Source organism: Nyctibius grandis, chromosome Z (genome assembly GCF_013368605.1).
Source record: "Nyctibius grandis isolate bNycGra1 chromosome Z, bNycGra1.pri, whole genome shotgun sequence".
In the NCBI taxonomy this organism is placed as follows: Eukaryota; Metazoa; Chordata; class Aves; order Nyctibiiformes; family Nyctibiidae; genus Nyctibius; species Nyctibius grandis.
In genome coordinates, this window is record NC_090695.1 from 28,762,263 (window position 1) to 28,785,866 (window position 23,604).

The window sequence follows — 23,604 nt, forward strand, 5'->3', positions numbered from 1 at the left end:
AAACAAGCAAAAAAAGTTACACTGCGAGCTTTGATTTCCATATGACTAGTGTCCTCTCACCCCTAAACCTGTATCTCTCCACCATATGCTGCAGGCAGCCACCAGCTGAAGACGAAATATGTCTGGCTGGATCCAGAGCTATACACACACAGATTGGCAAGCGCTGGACAAACAAAAATTTAAAGAAAGTCTACGGAAACAACTATAAAGAATGAATAAGGGGTTAGAAAAGTAATTCTTAGTACAGCCTTTTCTACCCAATTAAGTAATAACAGGTTTTTGTGGTTTGAGAAGGGAAATAACCAGCTAGCATATTAATCAACTATTTATGTAAAAAAGCTACATGGTTTACCAAATTATTATTCCAGTTGCAAAGATTTCTTGATGACATTTTAAACCTCCTGAATCACATTGTCCTGGTTTCAGCTGGGATAGAGCTGATTTTCTTCTTAGTATCTAGAATAGCATGTTTTGGATTTAGTATGGGATTTTGGTATGAGAAGAATGTTGATAATATACTGAATGTTTCTAGTTTTTGCTAAGAAATCAAGGACTTTTCAACTTCCCATGCTTTGCTAGGGTGCAGGTGCACAAGGAGCTGGGAGGGAGCACAGCCAGAGCAATGGATCCAAACTGGCCAATGGAATATTCCATATCATGCAACATCATGCTCAGTATATAGATGAGAGTTGGCTAGGAAGTTGGGCTCTCTCTCTTCCAGGATTGTGGTTTCAGTGTTTCTCTCCTCTGGGATCGCTAGCCAGCGATGGGCTGAGCATTGGTCAGCAGGTGGTGAGCAGTTGCGCTGTGCATCACTTGCTTGTATATTCTATTATTATCATTGTTATATTTTATTTCAATTATTAAATTGTTTTTATCTGAACCTACGTGTCCCTTTACCTTTCTGATTCTCTCCCCCATCCCCTGTGGAGTGTGGGAAGAGTGAGCGAGTGGCTGCGAGGTATTTAGCTGCCTACCAGGTCAAACGACGACACGCACCAAGGGCTAGCAAGTGCCATAATGGTTAATATAAATTCTACAACTAATCTAGTTTTTAAAATACATTTTCCAACCAATGCTAAAAACAACTTATTGGGAAAACCATACTGTTACCAGCTTAGTACAAGCTCAATTCCGAACAAAAATTATTTAGCAAGTTAATTAACTGTACACCTCATCAGTTACCCTTGCAGAGTTTAAAGTTCAAAACCTTTGTACGCACTAATCTGAAGTCCGCTGAATCAGGAAAAAAATCTCCACTGATGAGGTAATTTATGGCACCCATAAACCATCTTGCTATAGAAAAGGAAAAAGCTTTGAAAAGTGCCAGAAAGAGTAGGACATGAATACAGTAACCAGATGTATAAGCAACTATACAGCATCGTAAACCAGGATATAAACACTAGCTTGTTCACATGCCCATGTTGGTTAGAAAACAACTTCAATTTTTAAAGCATTTTCAGGTACTTAAAAATCTACAGCACTGAGGTCTCATTCTAAATTTATGCAACACTCATATCGCTTCCCCCCAAACCTCAAATGCAGGCTCCACTTGAGGATATGAAGAAATCTGAGGCAAAAGAATCTCCAGTCACCATGTTTAGTTTTTTAGCTTTTGTCGTTTTTAAAGGCAAAAACATCCTCAGCCTAAGTCACCGCACACTGTCTCTTGAAGTGACAAATCTTAAGTCACTCTCCTTGCCAAAACTCTAAACAGAAATATCTATCAGTTCAGTACAGGGAAGCCTCTGCTGTGATGGTGTTACACTTCTCTTCATTGTGAAACAAAGGAATATCTGTACAAATTCCTTTGGAAACTCCTCAAAAAAGTACTACCATACCTTGCCACAGCTTACAAAGCCACAAATTTGCTTGTATGCACTACCACTTTTCTTAAGTGTATCACAGGTGGAGATTAATTTTATTTTACCATTCTTTTATCTTACCATACATACATTCTCTTCATGTTTTATCTTGTAATGACTTTACTAATATCGTGGTAAAATTAGACTGAATTAATCAAAGCGTGACTTTGTGCTTGTGCTCACTGCAGGAAAGTATCCCAGAATGTGGGCTAATGGCCAATACTGATTCTCTTCCAAGTCTGCTCTAACAGGAGCAAAGTCTTCGAGAGCTGGAATGAAGCTGCAGACTATTCTAGCTTGATTTAAAAAAAAAAACAACCAACCAACCAAAAAAATAAATACCAGACAATTACTGCTTTTTTCACTGTTTTTAGTCTAACAAATTAAGTAGGACACTTTAGGTTTTCATTGAGCATGAACGTTCACTTCAAGAGCAGACTAGCAATTACTAGCCAAATATCAACAGAGCCAGAAACACTGCCTTCAACAGAACTGCAATTCATAACATTCCTAAAATATTGATTTGACAAATAAATATCAAATGACTCCAGCAAAACTTTAAAAGGCTTCCTTTTTTTACATATAAATATAAATACTCAAAATTCATGACAGAACACTCCACTTATGATATGAGCATTTGTTTTATCACATTAATCTAACAATAGATTTTACACAAAACGTGCATAATGCTGAACAGGTCGGTTCCTTAACCCTTACCATACCTACATAAGTATATTTTAAAGCAATTAAACCTCTAAAGGCATACAATAGCTAGCATTTAAAAATAATTTCTCACTCAACCATCTTAAAAGTATTTCATATATTCTCAGTTTTGTAAGAGATATGTTCTCAGATGTTGATAGAACAAACTTAAAAGTTTTTGTGGGCTCCAGCCATAAACATTGATAATCTTGAATTCCAGTACTTCCATTAAAACACTGAATTTCAGAATATAAAGACCATTACAATAGGTTGACATGAAAAGGAGGAAGTCATGCCAAATGGGCATTTTTAAACTGGAAATCAATTTTCTTAGACTCTGTTTTTAAACAAACAAAGCAGGGGGCAGGGGGAGTTCACTCAACCTTACTTTCCAAAATCTGGTTATTTCACACTACAAAAAGATAAGGGGAAGAAGAGACTGTTGCATTTAAACACTATGAGAGCTTAGCCTCAACTCAGGCTTTAGCTCTTCTACTAAAGCTGTGTTGACTAGGTTGGGAGAGAAGAGAGAGACTTGGCCCTAAACAAAACAAACCAACCATACTGTGATTAGATATACTGCAATGCATATTGAGTTATAAACAGCAAAAGTGTTTCTGTCACTTCCCATGCAGTTTTGGGGTTTTTTTACCTTGAAGCATTTCATTCAAGCTGTACCAGCAAAAAACTTTTGCAAGTGTAATTACAGTTTACACAATAACTGTATGCTAGAATAGTTCTGTTAACAGATCAAATACAGACAAGCTCTTCTGGATCATCTTGCTCAACAGCCATATATAGTAACAACTCTGTGCAATAACAGCTATGAACTGGAAAGCCTGTACTTTTTCTCCACAAACATCCCTCTCTCATATGGACAAAAGAGCAGTGATTTTTATTTTCAGCAACGTTTTTTGGTCCTTTTCTTCAAACCAAGGCTAAACCATTAACAAATAAATTTTAAAGCAGTTACTTAAAAAATACCAGCTGTAACTTTACTGCACCCACCAGTGTTCCAATCTGGAAGACTGCAAAAATAACTAAAGTGAAGAAAGTGGCTGTCTATCATACACCCGAACACCCACTTCTCTGATGTTCTTTTTTTACTTACAGTAAAATACACACATTTCATTTAAATGAGAGCTAAGCTGACAAGAGCTGACACAACCTTTCTCAATGTTTTCACTTGTACAAGATCAAACCTAGCCACTAGTTCAACTTCAGGATACTGACTAAACTAGAAAATCTTGCACCAGGATTTTGGTGCAGCTGAGGATGTAACTGGTGTGTACTCCCAGTGCATGACCACCTCATTATGTTGACATGCACTGTTTAAGAATTCTTTTGAAGCTTAAGTTGTATTAGGGGAGTTTTCCTTTATTATTTGTAGTCACTACATTGAAATTTTATGTTTCTGTCAGAACGAGCCATTATTATTTAAAGAAAGAATACTAGAGAATAGGCTTCATTCTGCTTACAAAATGTTAGAGGATATGGACAGTTCATCAACATCAAGAGTTATACATGATTTTAAAAAGTAGAATAAGACCAACCTTTTAGAAGCACTGACAGAAGTGTGCTCACTAGCTAAAAAAAAAAAAAAAAAAAAACAAAACAAAAACACCCCCCCCCCTCCCCAAAACACAACTGATTATATTCTACATCTCTTCACTTTCTAGTGTGTTGCGGAGGTGTCCAAAGAGAAGAATGGTAGACAAAAAAACCTTTACCTCAAATACACGAAGTGTAGAAACCTACATTTGAACCTGTTGTCCATCCATTTCACTGTTTTTACTGACTTTTTTCCAGCAGCTGTCCTATCACACCACTAATGCAAGGACAGCCTTACATCTTTATAACCCCTGCAAATGCTACCATCCTCCCACTCACTTTGTCTTATGTGGTTATTTACCTATATTTGGCAGAGCTGGACAAGCCGTAATTAATATTTTCATGAGAGTTAAAGTGTTGCAAGTGACTGCTTTATCACGAACTATCATACAAGAACTATCATACGAGTATCACTGAGCAGTCACTCCATATTTTTTCACTTCCCAGTGCTGCTACTCAGTGCTACTTCAAGGTCACCATTTTCTAATGCCAGTCTTTTATTACATGCCAACTTGCAAGCTAAGATACTGGAATCCTGGGGAGGGGATGGGAAGGGATAAAGGGAGATAGGCCGGTTTAGTTTCCCCATCAGGCCAGCAACCCGACTTTACTTAAGGCACAGCTGCATAATCACTGCTGCCAACATAGAGGAAGGAGCCAAGAACACACTGTTAAAGTGGGAGAACACAGTAAGATGTCTCCTTTCAAGTACAAGGCAAGTCACATACGAGGCCTTTCTCTGATTTTTAATGGCTTCAGAGCTAACAAAATTAATTTGGTATTGTTCAGTCCAGTAGAAATAAATCCAAGCATTTCAGTGAAATAATGTCTTTGGAAAACAAATATATGGCAGAAGAAATTTAAAAGTTTTAATTCTGGGCTTTTGGTTTAGTTTGTCTGTTTGTTCATCTTGAGTTGGGATTTTTTTGTTTGCTTTTTTTTTTAGTATTTGATCTAAGAAGCAAACTAGTGAAACTGCCTACAGGCTCTGCACCAGAAAATATTCATCCCATTATAATAGCTTATACAATAATTTGACATTAATCACAGCAGACATAATTCACACACAAATGCTTGTGTCTTTCTTTTGATCTAATATAACCAGAACAGTAGTAATTTTATGTAGGTTTTCAAAATTAAGCACTAAATATAGACAGACTAGTAATCCCAGTAAATTCAGTGAGATCACTCATCTTCTTAAAGTTAAGCACATGCATTAGTCTTAGGAGATTGTGAGCAACCTATCATAAACACTCCAGGGACAAACACCTTGTCTTATTCATCCACAGAATCAGCATTATACCCTCTTGGGCTATAGAAATATATTCTAAAAACCTGACCATTCAACACAAAGACTTTTTCACAAAACACACACTTTTAGGTCAACAACACAAACCAATTACCAATGTTTTATATAAAAGTTAGACTAGTTAGTCACTGACTGCTTAATATATATTTTTCAAACATTCCTACATGTGGCATGTCTAAACATACTCTGCAAAGCTTCTTTTTTAACTCTTACTGCATATTTTACACATATTTCCATATATTATCAGATTTTGCCAATTAAAAAAAAACAACTTTCCAAACAGAACACGAACATACCATAAACTACTGTTCAGTCTTTTGCATTATGTACAGCTGAAGATATACTACCCCCTTATTTATTTCAACAGGTTCCAGCAACAGGTTGTCTGCCTTTTTTTTTTGACAGTAAGTCAGATGTGAAAAGTCAGTTTGAAAAATGCTGTTCAGCTCTCAGAAAAAGTAAGTAAAGTAATATAACTTGTCTACATTAGTCTTAAGTTTTTGGAAAATAGACAAGTAAGTTGCAACAGTAAATTCCATTTAATACCAGAGCTTTGAGAACTATTTCAGAGGCCAAAAGATACATTATAGTACTAACACACACAAAATTTTCCACTCAATGAAGCAAGAACTCACTTCAAAATCATCTACTACCTGTCAAGTCATTTCTTCCTATATGCACTTGAAAAAGAAGAAAGATGTAAGATTTAAGTGCTTGTGAAGACCCAATTTATTTTTTTTAATCTTCATGGTTTAACAGGTATGGTTTAAAAAAATCAAAATGTTTTCCTTTTACATGACATCATCAGTTATCCAATACTCCGCACAGATGTCCATTTGGAGACACCCACTGATCAACTTTAATTCATTTTATGAACATAAAAAAAACTTAAAATTTACTAGCATTATTATAATGATGAAAGTATATATAGAGATACATCTGAAAAAGCAGTTTCTAGCCAATGAGAAATCAAGAGCATTTTATTATTCCTGTGAGAAATTTGATCCAATCAATGACTACAGATTCTGCCTATCTAAACACACACAGACACACATAAACACAACCCTTGAGGTTTTATTCTAAGTATTTCCCAGTTTTGCCAAATCTAAAGTCAACTAAGTCAACCACAAACACATCCAACATACACTCACATTTTAACACATAAAATGTATTCTGTCATTCACAATAAGGAAAATAAGATGATAATGACAACATAACACACTGAAGTTAAAATACTTGTATATTCTTACTGAAAATTATTCATATTCTTTCCAAAATATGGAGAATTTATTCCCCATTTGTTTCAAAAATCTCAAAGTTATTACAAAGTTGAGGGGTGGAAAGGAATCTATTAAAAAATTGCGCCCTAATAGTTTCTAAGAAACATGACTTATTCAACTGAGTTACTCAAAAGGAATTTCTAAAGTTTGTCGCAGATCATTAATTCAATAGACTACCTCAAATTATAAAATTAGACAATTTTAACCCTGTATTTAGGATTTTGAGATCTTATAAGATGGATCTAAGGAAACTTATGAGTGCACAGCAAACCAACTTCTCCTCTGAACTGACCCTTAACTCATAGGAATGATACTTCATATACTCATCAAGTTTTAAAACATACTTTGGAAGGAAATATTTTTTATCACAAAATCTGCTCAGGACTTGCCTAGTCATATTTTTTCACACTGTGGGGACGCAAAGAAAGCTTAAAATACTTACTTGGGATACATTGGCTCATAAAGATACTTGTCCCTTGCTGGTGGGATTTCAAAAAATAAGATGTATCCATTTGTAGTCTGAAAGAGAAACACTGATAAGATATATATCTAGTCTATCTGCACACGTAAAATTTATACAGACTCTTGCGATTTCTACAGATGTCTCATATATTGAACAAAAATATATATTCATATCAAGTTTCAGATATATTAAAAAACTGTCTGTTGAAATTCCTTCTAGGTAAAATCCATACTATCCCTTAAAGCCTACTGAATAGATCACTCAGTAGAAAAATGGAAAAACACCACTGCTGATGTTATGCACCCAGCAAAAATTTTCCTCTGATTCATATGAATACATAAAAGCAGACAGCTACATCAGATATTTACAACCTGGGCACCTGATTCCCACCAAGGAAGAGAATTAATGCAGAAAGCATGTAGAAGGTAGCAAGCCTTCAGAACAAGACCTCCAGGTGTCTGAACATATACGGACACTACAGAATGCAAAGAAGCTAGGCACTGCCTCTCAATGTTGGTCATCCAGGTAGTTTTCAAAAAATCCTCATGCCACACAGTATCTTTAGATACCACAACACCTTTTCAAAATCTTCCCGTGTCTGAAAAAAACTCTACTATAATTCAATCCCAGGTCATACTGTGTCCTTTTGGAAGACTGACTTCAAACTATAATGCTATTCAGAGAACAAATATAAATCATTTAGTTATCAGATGTTCCAATCACAACTAGAGGCTGATCCAGTGTTTGTGTAAGCACAGGAGAGGCGGATGACCAATAAGGTTAGTTGTTCAAACAAGTATGATTTGATTAAAGCACAAATTTATCCTTCAGGCAAATCAGCAAATGCATTTTGGTTAAACAGTGTTTCCATCCAATCATTTTAATATGGGCTGGGCAGGTACCCAAAGCACCGTTACTGGAGACAAGCAGCACTGAAATAAATGCTTTCAAGTTGCTTTGCAAGGTTGGTTTCCTTTTCTTTGAATAAAGGAAAAAGTAACACTCTTGTTAGCTTAGTTTATCAGTTCACAGGTGCCATGTTTTTCCCCAGTGAACATTTTGCTCTATCATGAAAAAAATTTGTGTTTCAGTTTCAAATTCCAAGAAACGCAATTATTCTCATTCAAAGCAAGTATCTTCCCTCATGCAAGAATAAAATCCAAACCTTAACGGCGAGCTTGTCACAGGCTGAAAATAAATGGAAGCTTTTCTATGTGCAGTAATATCATGTTCAGGTATTATGTGGTAGAGAAACGTGCTCATTTCTAACATCTTTACAGGTTCTTTCCATTACATCATTAAATATTTAACCTGTAAGTTATCTTATCCTGGAAGAAAAAGTAAAAAAATACTGTGAAGTATCTTTATACTGGTATTATGGTACAAAGGGCCTTACTGAACACCATTCAAAGCACAAAGTTGCTATTGTAACAGGTTCATTTCTAAAGAACCTCAAATTCCATGAAGAGCCAGATGAAATGCAGAAGCATTCAATCACATGCTTTCTGCATATTGATCATATTCATTCACATAGGTTTCTACATTGCTTCAGAAATGTCTGTGTTGCAATGAAACTTACTAATGTAACCATCACTGTCATCCCTTCCCTGATCACTCTCATCTCTGACAGTCAAAAGTTAAACATACAGTACCTTGCAAGAGATCTCACTGCATGGTTTCTCATATGCCACAATATTTAATAAAGCTCTGCCCTAGCTATGGGAATGCACATGGAAGAGAAGCCTGTATCAGAGGACTGCCTGTAACAGGGGAAGGACTAAAATGCCTTGTTTGTTTCTCTCTATTAAAGCACCTTGACCTAATTCACAAGTTTTTTTAACTACTAGAATTACCTACCTTGGGTGTATGTACTAAACTAGACAAGAAACAAAATATTTCCCAGTAACACTGGAAAAATTACACATGCTGCAATATGAGAAGAAAAAACTACAAAACACAAAGGAAAAAAGAAGATTGGTTTAGAAAATGTGCCAACAGTTTAGCAGCAGAAGATACGAGTAGTAAAAGAAGTTAGAGTTGCTAGGGGATGATGACAGTGTGAGAATTGTTAAAGTTTGTTTAACTGCATACTATTAAAGCTACTTCAGGTATTTTATAAAGCCTTATACGCTAGACCAAAGTTTGCCTTCAGTACAAATAATAATTACCTCAAAGCATATACTGCAAAGTGATTTATTGCAATAGAGATGCTCTGAACACTCTCAGACAGAAATAAAAAACTCTGTGTATCACTGCTCCAGTGGACACTAAGTCCAGACTGCACTCCCCATCATTATGTCATTTAAAAAAAAAAAAAGGTGCATGTACCACTTGGCTAATAAGTAAAGCCTTTTGTTCACCTTCTTAAAAACAAAGTACAACATAATTTTATTATTACATAAAACTACTACAATCAAGAAACTCAAGAACACAGGCAGTAACAGGTGAGAAGCTAAATCACCTGACTCAGCTTTCAAACTAGTATTTTTAGCTATTGCACAGGACTTCAGTAATTAAGTGAAGTTAATTCAGTTCAACAAAACTAGTAGTACAAACTATTTTTTTTAAATTAATAACTTGCTTTGCTATTGCTCCTTCAGTTGTACTCATTAGTTTTCTTCTTAAGGAAAAGTCACAAAGAAGGGAGAAAATGTTTATTCTCTTGGAAAGAAGTTCACAGCTCTACTTGGAGATAAAAGCATCATGCATCAGCAGGAACGCCTTCTTCATTAAGCTCCCAAAACTGCCTTTCCGCCCTGTCGCTTTATAACAAAAATACCAATATTTGTAAATGTGGTCTTTCAGTAGGACTCATTAATGGCTTCAAATTAAACTTCATATATATTCCAAAAGTGTATTAAAAAAATTTGCAAAACAGAACTGGTGTTAAAACTACCATAACAAACATGCTAGACTATATTATTTGTATATATACACCCAGGAAATGCAATATAAGCGTAAGAAACATGAAGAGTATTAGAAATCTCATGACGCTCATTATTTTATAAACTGTTTGACCATTTTCAATTTTATTTTGTAAACCTTATGTTTATAAACTGAGACTTTACAGACATTTAGATTCTGACGTTATCTGCCAAAAAGAACACTATACATTTAGCTGCAGAAAAACTTGAAAGTACAGTAACTGAACTGGCACAAATTAAAGCTAGTCTTACTGTCAGCTGAACCATAAGGTCTCTTGAGCAAATGGATCCCAACATTACAGAAAAAATATAATATGCAAAGTAATTCAATATAACAATTTAAATCTCTTCTGAACTACTGCATAAAGGTATAACTAAAATGTGTTTGGATGGTTTACTGGTGATTATGTGCTGTACTACAAAACTGAAGAACTCTTTTTATTGGTAGTAAATGTTACAGAAGTGTCTTTTCTGCCTTGCTGGTAATTATTAGCATTTGCTAACTGAAAATATAATCTGACACTAACAGAAATACTTTACTGCATTAATGCCATAAGATCCTCTTAGGTGATTTACACATTCTAAACCACTCAGAAAAGTCTACCCCTACATTACACACAAGAAAATGGGAGCACAGGAAGTTTAGTTGATTTAGAGTCATGATTATATTGGTAGAGACACTAACTATTACATAAACCTCTGGTATTTTCCACGAAGATAACAATATCTGATTGGTTTAAAAACTACAAAGCATTACAGGCATCATTTTAAGCATAAAAGATGGTTTCTATTACGAGATGAAGTCAGTGTACCAACAAATACAGTAGTTGTTATCCCATTTGTAATTCCACATAACCAACTTCTGATGGGGAAGTTTAATGATTTCATTCTTTTCTTCTGTACCTTCTCACAAGAAAATCTTCAAAATCTTTATTTTGAGAACTAGAAAAAGAAACTTAGCCAATTCAAGACCTAGTCCTAATGTAAGACCTGACCAAAAGTCATCAAGAGCATCATCCCATATTCTAACTCCTATAAACTCTACTCCCACCTTTGCTGTGTCTACCTTCCACCTTGAATTTTTAAATGCTGGTGCCGAAATAGTCCACTTTACTGCTGTGAGCACAGCACGAGCTGCGAAACAAGATTTTATTTCCATGTGAGACAAGATCTCATCTTTACCTTTAAGACTCTTAACAGAAGAGTCTATGTACCATCTATCGCTGCCCATGTTTCTGTGTTCTCAGTGACTTGCATTTTTTTTTAATCACCAAAAGATACTGAACCTTAATCCTCTTAAGACCCACCTCTCTTAAACATCTGTAAACCCTATTTATCAAGCTCAATACATCTATGTCACCTAACTCCTCAACTACTTCTTTCATTCACTTGTCTTTAAATTCCCTTATTCTTTGTGACCAGATTAATGAGATGCTGGCCCACCACTCGCCAATACATCTAAACATTATTTTAATACAAAGAACTGCAGTTCATTCTTCAGGGGAAAAATTAATAAAAACTACTAAAGGAAGCTTCTATCATCCAAAAATCCTTGGTACTACTACTTATTTTCATAAGGTAAGTATCAATTAAATGTATACAAAATTTGCAACTTTGTATAAGCACAAAAATTGATAATACAAAACTCTCTTTGCAATAGTTTAACCACAGTTAGAAGTAAAAACTCTACTTACTGAAACAGCTATCATGGTGCTGTCAGGCCGCCATTCTGCTTGTTTATAAGGTCCAAACTGAGCAGCTGCTTTTGATAGTTCCTTGTAGCTTACGATTAATACACTGGGCTGGAGGAAAAAAACAATAATTATATCTCATATCTAGAAGGAAGGGGATATTTGTTATATTGTGATATAACTGTAAACAACTATGTTTCCTTAACAACAACCACATTTCCCTTGAAAAGGAAGGTTAAAAAATTAATGCATATTTGACAACACATTACACAATGGTGCTTTTAAAGGGAGTTTACGCAGAACTCCTGCCACACTCTCATTCCTAATCTCACTATTTCAAACACAGGACATTTAAATAAAATACTTCATTTGCCCAGAAAGGAGTCGTTACAGAATACAGAAGTAGTTTCAAGTTAGACAAAGGGTTACTGATGCTTAAGATGAACAAAAGCATCTCAAACAGGCTCCTATAATAAAAAGGAGTGTCAAATTAACTAGCATGAAATATTCCATAGAGTATTTTGTACAATCCATTTGTTTAGTTTCTATTAAATGGATAGGCTATTGTATCAAAGAAAATAATAATCAGGAAGTCTATTCTATATCTCTTCAAGAACAGGCTGCCAGAAATTGTGCAGAAAATCCACCTCTACAGTTCGCTGAAAAGATTTTGCATATTATGAAATGCACGCATTAGCACCTTTCCTCCTGGAGAAGAGCTTTGGGGTCATGAAGCCCACACAAAGCTACTATAGGCACTAAGTCTTCATTCTCTTTCACAAAAGCAGGTGAAAGCTGTGACACAAAATTCTAATGGAAAGTTATCCTTCCTTGCTCCAGTGCTTAGAAACATCCTTCCTCCTTAAATATATTTAAGAACTGTTTGTACTTTCTTGCTCCTGAACCACGAATAGCTTTCAGCTTAGACAGATATTCCCCCTTCTGCTACCCTCCATCGCCAGGAGGTGGGGACAGAGAAATACGTACATATATGTTGTTAGATGTCAACTGTATTTCATGAGCCTTCAGTTAAATTAAACAAGACACGCTTTTCTTTTTGTAAAAGAAGTTTCCCCTCATCTTCACAACAGATGCTCTCCCTAACTTTATCAATGCCAATTTTTCTTCAGAGTTGTAGCAGCAAACTCTGTACCAAAAAGAGCACATTTCTCCAGGCCCTGGAAGGGAACCAAAAGGCTAAATAGTAATCACTCTTTTTGCTGAAAGTAATCCTGAAACTGCTTGGCAGAGCTTGTCATCCACCACTAGGACCACAAGTGATGGCAACTTACTATTGTTCTCAGTTTACTTGCTCAAACAGCAGAAGCTGGTACAACTCTGAAAACATTAATTCTACTCAGAAATCATGTGGGTGTCTGCTACCCCAGAATTTGGTGGGTATCTACATATTTGGAATCACTTGCTTCAGTTTCCCTTAAGAAAAAGTAGAGTTACAAACAAATTAATTTAAAAGGAAAAATAGTATGAAACGATGTAATCAAATGTTTTCACCATACATACAAATAAGGAGCTGAATTAATGTCACACAGGCAGTCTTAGCCTTGGTAAATTCATAGTATGACTTTGCATCCTGTAAACAGCATTATTACTTAAATTTCACACCCACACAGAACTGAATTATCAAAAATAAAGTTAAATATTTATACTGTAAAGTATAACAAGCAAACTAATCTTTACCCTAAGAACTATTTATGCCAGCTTTTTCAATGCACATTGCTTCTTTTGCAGATATTTGCAAATCAAATTATTTAACATTTAACAGACAACTAATTATTCTTAACAGATTCTTACTGATTGTTCTCATGAACTACAATGCCTCTCACTGCTTGGCTTAGACCCACCTTAACTGCCTTAGATGTACAGAGAAAAAGTGCCTTGTGACAGTACAGTCTTGGTAATCAGCATCATTAGTGCAGATTTGGAGACTGATCTTAAAGTACTTCTGTGCTTCAAGCATTTTAGCAGCAGGCAAAAAAAAACGTTTTAGAAGCTCATTCATGCACAACAATTTTATTTCTATATTGCTGCTTTTACAGAACAGAATGACAGTATTTATACTGTAATGTCCTTGTGACATTTATTCATGAGAAAGCTGCTATTACACCTTAGAACCTGGAAGAATATTCTGCATACACAACAGCTATAAAATTTATACAAACTGATTTCTAGACTGATCTCATTTTGTGCCTTACAGATGAGAACTAAAGGAGTTAATATTGAGTGTGAGCAATCATTTTTATCTTTTTGCAGTTTAAGTAGCTTCTTTTCTTGTTAGAAAGCAGATCCACTTTTAACTCAATAGGTCACAAAGGCTACCTAGCTAATGGTTAAACCATAAATATTTCACTGATACAATTTATTTCCACATACTCCACAACTTAAAAGCATTATTTCATATGCGAGAAAAACCCTAACACAGAAACCTTATCCCCCTGTTTACAAGCTTCCCACAAAAGTGTGAACTCTTACAAGGTTAACAAAGCTAGGAAGGCAGCTCGATATCCTCATGCAAAAGAAATGGTCATTTTACATCTGAAGTCATTTATTACATCTGAAGTGACTGAAGATGTATAATGGCACAGGAGTATGCTCTGACAGGAGTATATCAGCCTAATTTTAATTACTTGCCCCAAGCAGAGCAAGCCAATAAACACACATTTTAACAAAAATAAGGGCCTAGTTGTACAATACTTTCTCTGCTTAGTTCTAGATATTTAACTCATAGCCTGTACAGAAACAGTAGGGGTTTAGATTCTATTACACAGAATTTTCCCTGAATCTTTACATTTGTTCCTGTTGGAAAAACCAACTCTCCACGTTAGCTTCATGAAAACTCCACATTTTTTCCCTCTTCACACACCTGCATGCAGCTACTAAAATTATAAAGAAATCTAGTTAAGAACAGCTAATGAAACATGCACACTGTCTCAAATAAGCCAAGATATCGATACTCCTTCTTTAAAATGCTTACAATCTGCTTGCTGAAATATTAATGGTAGAGCCACAGATTCTGGAGAAACTGGTGATTCCAGAAACATAGCAAGTGACCTAACAAATGAAGATGTTTAAAAAAAATAATTTGTCTACAGAACAAAAGTAAACACCTTCAGTTCTTAGGAAGAAAGCACAGAAGACTAAGGAAGAAAGAACTGAGTAAGCAAATCTTTACTCAAATTGCAACTTCAAACCAGCAAAAGCTTCCCAAAATAGATAAGAAGCATATCTGGCATTTTACAGTCTGCTGCAGAGAAAATCTAGCATTTTGATATAGTACATTTTGCCTCTCAGTAGGAATGCAAGAAGGTCTGGCAAAACAGAAGCTGCCACTCACTTCAGAACGGAGGCAGATGCTCACAGAATAAAAAAAAACGGTGAAAAGAAAAAAAAGGGAAAGATAACCTTAAAAGAATATAGTAGTATAATTACTAAAGAGTAAACAAATTCTCTAGTTAATGCTGCTGAAAAGAGAGAAACACAACTTCTTGTTCCCACAGTTAAAAATACTTTAACTCCCTCCTTTCTTACACATCATTCAGCTACCTTGGCTACCTTTTCACAAGAGCGCCTTCCACAGGAGCTCTTACTCTGAAATCTTTACACTTCTCAGCAATGCCTTTCTAACATAAAACATGCCTTTTTTTTTACTCGCCTGAGATTATGACAACATTCACAAAAGACAGCTAAAAGTAAATGTGTTTTGGATGATCAATACTGAAATAGAGGAATTGCACTATTTATAAAACAGTAAGGTAGCAAGACAGCTTCATGAGCAAAGACACCTAACTCAAACTACTTTAAAACTCACTTTTGTTTCATTCTCAGTTGTTGTACATTGAGAATTCCTTTAGACTTTCCACTAAGAAAGATGAGCTCTGCATCAACATCAGGACAAAGTACCTTAGCAAACAATTAAAAAACACCACAAAAACACACAAAACCAGATCAAACCCATTTTAAATTGTTACTGTTTTACTTGATTCTACCTGGCCAAACACAACATCTTTCCCATTTCCCTTTTTTAAGCAATAACTACAAGCAGCATAAGTAGTCTCAGAACACTGAACCATATAAAGTAGTTTTTATGACTAAATCCATCAAGATATACAAACCCTTCAGCAAATTTTCTCAGCAAGCTTAGACATGGGATATTACCACTTCACTTCTCTAAACACAAACATCCTACCACTTCTGATGTAAATGTAAATCAAGTAGACATTTAAAACCTGAACTAAGACATGAATGTTGCTCTGAACAAGCCATCTTTAAATAGGACAAGTAGTACAGACTTGAACAGCAACCCTCATAGGAGCAAATGTCTGTCCTAATTGAGATGTTTAAAGGGCTTCAAAGAAAATGTACCTCTCTCCAATTGGTTAATGTATCAATCACTGTTTGTTTGACAGAATATAAAATAATGAAAAAATGAGTTTTCCTTAATTTGGATTCTGTGGTTTGACTGCTGCAGGTTAGTGACAAACTGTGCATATAGTAGATTTAACAAGTTAAGTAGGTCAGCAAATACAATGGAAAACTACTGGACTAAGTTTGAGAAGTAAACACCTAACAGCATGTATGCATTCAGACATTGAAACTTCTTAGTGGTCCTTTATTTTTAGTTGCTCTCCTACCATTAATTCACTTGAATTCAGAAGGAAAGAGATCAAGACAGGAACACTGCCATTTACAGTCACCCAAAAAATTACTAAAAATATGAAGTAATACTCTTGCTCAGGCCTGTGGATGTTCCTGTAAGACACCAGCACTCCCACAATTTCTATGCAAAACAACGAACTAGTTGTTCTATATGTATTAAATATGAATAGCAAAATCATAACCTTGCCTAAATTCTAAGAGTGTTGCATCAAGCAGTTGATACAATCATACTCAAATGCTTACATACTGCAAAAAGTTAAAGGATTTTTTTAAAATACTGATAAAGTTTTACTGAATTCAATTATTTCTGCCTAAATAGTACCCAAGAACATTGAGAAGTTCCGAATGTTTTGCCTAGCCTATCCATAGCCAACACGTTCATCTCTGAACTCCATTTTTTATTTTGCTCTTTCTATTGTAACTATAAATACAATGTAACTTAAATTTTAAACCCAAGTAAATTTCACAGTCCTTAATACTTCCTTCTGTCTTTTCAAGGATTCTCATCTTTAATGCCACCAATTCACTATTACTAATTTACTTTCCAAAGAATTTTTTACATTTAATCATAGCTTTCAGACACTGAATACATGGAAGACTAGCAGTCTTTTCTAGACTGTTATGTCTAGGAAGAAGATTCTTGTATTTGCCAAGAGCATGCAACAGTATTAGCAGCTGACAACATGGTATTATGTACAGGCTTGGGTTTTTTAATGTGACATCAATACAAGAATCTGCATGTCTGTAGACAGTTGTTAAAACCCTAATGTTCTCATCCCCTAACAATTTAGTACTCTAGACATCAAAAATTACTCTCATTTAGAATCAAGAGGTAATTTCTTTCAAAAACACAAATGTTCTGTTTAGTTTTGCAAGACAAATGCTTCAATGCTTCATTAGGTTGTATGCACAAGACAAAAATGAGAAACATGCTGTTCTGATGAGCTTAGTGGCAAAGACAAGGCCAGGAGAAAACAGAACAAAAGCGTGATGACACTATGCACTTTTTTCATTATTAGATGGTCTGTGCTCCACTTTAAAGGCTGAAGCTTTGTAGGTTTATAAACTAATGAACCAGAAAGATTAGATGGAAAAAAGCATGCATAAGGAGGAGGAAAATTCATTAGTAAGGACTAGGAGTAAAAAAAAAGACCACAAAAAGCCATTTTGTCAATAACAGATATACAAGGTGGCAATAAAAGAATTTCTAAAAGCAGGGTTAATTATAAAAACATAACTCCTTTAATTCAGTTTTAAAAGCAGCTGGAAAGCTTAGAATCAGCGGAGTATCCATCCAACAAACACAGCAGACACAACTCCCAGTACTGTGCTTTATGTAAGCTGCTGTGAAAGAGTTCAAAAAAAATGAAGTGCACCAAAACTGTCTATCATTTCCTCTCCCAAGTGAAAGTTTTCAATTAACCTACTGCTCAAAAACACTGTCAATAAGAAAGGCCATGTTCTATACATTCTTTGCTGTTCCTCAGCCCCATGAATTGCCAAATGCTTAAATTTGGATTAAACGGAATTGCACATGATAGAGAAGAGACTCTACCTGATGTCATACTGGCAAACGACTATTATGTGCAACAAATTGGACAGTCAAAACTTGTAACTGAGGATGCTTTTCTCTTCATGCAAGTAATTCTGACATGTCTTTCAGGGGTCATCTGTTTTATGTTAACACACTAGACACAGAAAACCTGGTTAGGCCTACTAAATATTCACATGACAATTTCACATTTCACATGATAAAACCATCAGTCTAACAGGTATTTCTCATTTCTTTAATTATGTAACCTCAAATACATCTTTATAATAGAAGCAACAGCATAACTGTTACTGTTATTGACATATAAGAAGAAACGTCCTTCTCAGACAAATGACTGATGGGTATCAGTAAGAGGTTAGCATCTCAGGGGTTAAATTACTAAGGAAAAAATACAGTAGAAGAGGCAATACATCTTAGTTTGCACTGATGTCATCTGTGTCACATTGCTCACAATACAAAACCACTTACATCATTATCAAGACCTCTGTTGTCAATTTTGCAATTAAATTTCAGATAAAAACGTTACAGAGATTGTATCTAATCCTATCTAGGAAAAGGCCACATACAATAATTCAGTAAATTATTCTGCTTACAGTTCTGACATGAAAGCATAATCTTGAAAGCACAGTGAAATGATAATTATTTTTTTCTTTTAATGGCTACCTGTAATAAAAAGATCACAAAAACAACTGCGTAGTTTTTTAATGTATTTATTCATATAACATATCAACTATGAGCACCGGTGTCACAAGCAACTCCTTTGTGTGCCAAAATTCCAGATTATGAAGATCCCTTCTCTAACAGCAGCATAGTCCCCTCTTTTGTCCTATTTGTTTAAATAACATGTATGCTTAGATTTAAAGCATGTATCAAGTTCAACTCTAATACTGCAACAGCTGAAGACTGAAAAGCACATAAGAGTGATTTATGAGAGCTGTCTGAGTATAGACTTATTCAGCATTTAGAATGAATACAGATTGTTTGACCATCTGGCTTCTGACACATGTGCTTTCCCATAGCTTATAGTTCATTTGGGAGATCCAACTCAACATCAGATCATCACAAAAAAACAGGAAAGTTTAAAAACAAGGATAGATCTAAATCATAAGCTGATAAGCATCTACGTAATTAAATGCTCCTCAAAATGAGTAGTTGGGGCAAGCTACTCTTGGCTTCAAAGAGCTTACAAAACTGGTTTTGACTGGCAGAGTCATAGCAGATAGTCCAGCCTCCAGGAGGACTAAACATTCAAGGCCAGTACTTATTCCTGTCATTGCCACAAGGTTGCTAAGACTAAAGAAAGGAAATGCTGAACTATATTTATACATACAACTACGTCATCAGACTATTCTTGTTGCACACAATTCACCCTTCAACACTTACAGGGGGAACTCCACTCATCTATCACACCTCCCTCCTCGGTTGCATACTTCCCTTAGTCTTCCCTTAGTATCTAGAGCTCTGGGGGTGAGTATCTGGAATTCCCTGTACTGCCTCAAGCTCTTATTTCATGAGATAACCAAACAATTTAAAATTAAAAGGCACTACTGTTAAAGGAGTAACACTTTCAATGTGCCAACTACAATGTTCCTTTCATCCCTTCATGAGTTGAAAAAAATAGGCTCCTATTTGTTCAGCAAGCTGAACAACCCTGTAAAAGCCATCACTAGCCCACCATAAGAGCCACTCAAATACAGGTGCAAGCAGGAAAGATCACGACACTGAGGACTGCACAGCTGCCTCGTGAAACCTCACCTTTAGTTCCCAAGCCAATTTATTAAATTATCTCATTTTGGCATTTCAGAAAGTTTCTTTCATGATTTGAAGTTTCTCATTTCAAGACATCCAAGTACTTAACATTACCAGAATGAAAACATTGACAAGCTTTCCAATGTTCTCAATGAAAACAGTTTCACTGGCTCTCAGTGTTAAGGGATCTTCTGAGGCACCTAAGCCAAAAATTTCTTCTGATTTAAGAAAAATACTTGGAACGGCAGTCTCCAAAGTGAGATGCACTTAATACAATCCATTGGGGTGCAAGAAGAAAATATTTTTTGTACCATTAATAAATAAAGTAAAAATTGTAAAACGTGTTTATTTCAGCTTTACCTCATTCTTCTTTTTTTTCTTTTCAAACACTGGAACCAGCTTCCTAGAGAGGCGGTCGATGTCCCATGCCTGTCAGTGTTTAAGAGGCATTTAGACAATACCCTTAGTAACACGCTTTAACTTTTGGTCAGCCCTGAAGTGGTCAGGCAGTTGGGCTAGATGATCGTTGTAGGTCCCTTCCAACTGAGTCTATTCTATTCTACTCTTTTTTAATTTCTACGTTGTGTGTGCTTGATATTGTGCATACTAGTACAGTAGCACATGCAAATAATTCGTAAATAAATAAATGTAAGCATACTGGGGGTGCATGCTCAAAAAATCTTTCACAAATACTGCTACATGATCAAAAATGTTCACCACTGATCAGTGGTCTTTTCTATCCACAATCCAATCTCTCCCTACAAAAAAACATCTAAAATAGTCAGGGACTTTTTGGTTCAAAAACACTAACAGAATTCCATCTCTTTTTACCTACACCATTTACCCCAGTTTCTAATCTTAATACCTGTATTGTTTCCAAACCAGAAAACAATCCACACTTTGGGATAAACTTTCCTTAGTTCCATTAGTTCTTAGCACACGGTAGGTGAAAATGAGCTTTAAATATTACCACCTCACTTGAAAAATACACATACTGAATGTAAATTCACACACCTAGAAGTATTTCAAAGGGCCTCCTTTTCTTGAAAAATTCAAAACAGAACTTCACCAACCTCATCTTACACAGAACTTTCATATATAGCTGAGAGAGTAATAAGTCTTAAAAAGAACATTAGCGTGAAGGCTTTTCTACTTCAAAAAATTGAATTAGTTCAACCTGACCAGAACTTAGGGTTGTTCCAAAGAAGACGGTTCTGACAAATTACAACATTTTCTACAATGCAATAATTTTAGTTTGTTTTATAGAAGTCCAACATATGATTTCAAGCTTCATCTTCAAAACCGAACAAAAAACAAAACCAAAAAACAACAAAACAAAAAAAAAACCACCCTCAAAACCCCAGCTATGTGCATAAAAATAATGCAAGAGATTCTCTTAAAAAATGCCCTTAACAGAAACCTTTGTCTTACAGGATTTTGCTAACGGCCAGATGTCCACAGAAGTAGTGTAGTCTTCAGGTACGTTTTAGTCTAAGATCAGTCAGTGATCAAGCCTGGTAAAGGCAGCACCTTCCTCAAAAGCACCCATGACATACCGAATTAAAATGTATTTTAATAATTTTAATGACCTGTAAGTTTGTTCAACTTTTCTGCATCGAGTGAATTCTTTCAGTGCTCTCTCTGTAGCCAGTTACACAACATTTAACATTTCAAAAAAAGTCCAAGCATGTAAGTTAATGAATGTCACCCTCAGAAATAGACCATAAAGTAAACTACATTCTAGAAAACAGGGCGCATCTTGAGAAGCACAGTACAAGCCTGTTCTTTTTCATGTATTCTCTTGGAAAAGAATATCAGTTGTGCTCTGTTGATGGACTACAACTATAGGTTTAACAACTGGCAAAAGAGCATACACTTTATCTTCACGATGTGTCACAAAGATAGGAAAAGAGGCCACATGATGATGTTTACAGAGCATAGTTACCGGGCTGACATGTCCTAGTCACATACTTGTATAGGTTAAAAAAAACAGAATCAGCCCCCACCCAGGAACTAAAGAGCAGCCATGCAGAGCACAACACAAGGTAAACTGATGAAATCTCAGCGAAACTTAAACCAAGATTTTAAGGCTATGCCTGTCATCTGATACCTTTCAGTATAAATTTTCTAAAATTGGAATGTTAGTTTTCTCCTGTAATCTGAGATGGACTCTACAAATTATCTGGAGTTGGAGACATTTATAGACAGATTTAGGGTCTAATCTAGGCAGTATTTAAAAGGATCCAGCAGCAAAATTTAAAGTCAGTATCCCAGCTGTTTCACTGACTGCATCAAATCAAACTGACAAACGGCATTTTTGTTACTACGCTAATTCAACGTGAATTAAAAGCAAGGCATTTAATGTCAAGTATTCACATAGTCTCCAAGTGAATGTTGCTAGAGCAGCAACTTCCATGCAAAAGCCATGACAATTCTTCCGTTTAGGGCCGCAAAACTTTTAAACTTTCCATAAAAAGAAAAGTTTGTCAGCTTCTGTGTTATATCATTACACAGAATGTAACAGTCTGTGTCTTTTAAAAAATGTGTTTCATATCTCCTACATTCATATGTTCTTTTATATAAAACACAGAACATATGAAGGTAGAAGACATCAAGCGTATTTGCAAAAAAAGCACTGCTACAAACACTCTTTATAGTAAGGCTTAAGTACTATTTAAATTTAAAAAAAAGTTTGTTACAAGTCTCATTTTCAGGAATAACAGGTGTTAACTCCAAGTAGATTGATCTTACATATTTTCTTAACACTACATTGCTATCAGTAAACATCGCGGCTTAACCACTCTGATTCACAAATAAAGTATTCTGTAAGCTTTAAGTCCCAGATTTTACAACCCGTTCTGGAACAGGAACGAAAGAACATTTTACAGATGAGAGGGCCTACAGCTGGGAGAGCAGGCTCTGAGGGCTGACAGGAGAATGGATACTCACCCTGCAGTACCAGATGCTTAGCTGAGATGGGGATAACACTGCGAAAAAAGCTCTCTGGGGATCCGTCTGGATGTGAAGAGGTTGCTCCAGGGACTCCAGAGGACACAACAGCCTCTTGGGCCAGCCGCTGAGAAAATACATGGCTGTAGATTTCCCTCTTCCCGAGAAGCAGGCTCTCAGCTTCGTGTAGCCTAGGCAGGGGACGGCGGGGACATCAGCCGAAGGAGAGATGCAGGAAGGCTCTCGACAGCCTCCGGACGAAGGGCTTCGACCACCGGGCCGGGCCGACCATGCATAATCACCAGCAAAGCGACGGGACCCCTCGGCTCACCACCACCGCCAGGGAGGGGGGCGGCTAAGGCCTCCCCGCCGCCGGGGGCCGCCGCCCCCAGCCGCCGGCGCCGCCGCCGGTGCTCTTGCGCGGGCGTGCAGGCGGGCAGCGCCGCAGCCACCGAGGGCAGAGGTGGAGGCGAGTCCCAGGGAGGGGCGAGAGCAAAGCGGGACGCGGCCTGAGGAAGGCCGCGGGGGAGGCGGCCGATCACTGCTCCGAGCGGGCCCACGGGAGCTGCGGCGGCTGCAGCGGCGGCTCCTCCCTCCTGCGGGTGCCTCGCCCGCCCGCTCTCCGTGTCGCTGTCGTCGTCGTCGCCGCCGCCGTCAAGGTCCCCGCCGCCATCTCCCTCCTCCTCCTCCCCCGCTACGGCGTCTGAACGCCGCGGCCCCGAGCGCGACCGCAGCCCCGCGGCGGAGGGAGGGAGGGGGCGGGTTGGGGCCGGCCGCGAAGGCGCCCATTGGCCCCGGCGGCGGGACCGTGCGGAAGTGACATCATAGACGTCAG

General features: G+C 36.7%; 1 protein-coding gene across 4 annotated transcripts in view; it reads right to left on the reverse strand.

The window, feature by feature from the left end:
* RIC1 (RIC1 homolog, RAB6A GEF complex partner 1) overlaps nt 1-23,058 on the reverse strand; it is a 50,615-nt gene extending 27,557 nt beyond the window's left edge. For all 4 annotated transcript variants that reach the window (XM_068423702.1, XM_068423703.1, XM_068423701.1 and 1 more), the window contains exons 1-3: nt 22,770-23,058; nt 11,849-11,956; nt 7,210-7,286 (exon numbers count right to left, since the gene is read on the reverse strand). In XM_068423702.1, coding sequence (XP_068279803.1) covers nt 7,210-7,286; nt 11,849-11,956; nt 22,770-22,910 — 326 coding nt within the window. In that variant the 5' untranslated portion in view covers nt 22,911-23,058. The remainder of the gene's footprint in view (nt 1-7,209; nt 7,287-11,848; nt 11,957-22,769) is intronic.
* Nucleotides 23,059-23,604: the final 546 nt, after the last annotated feature.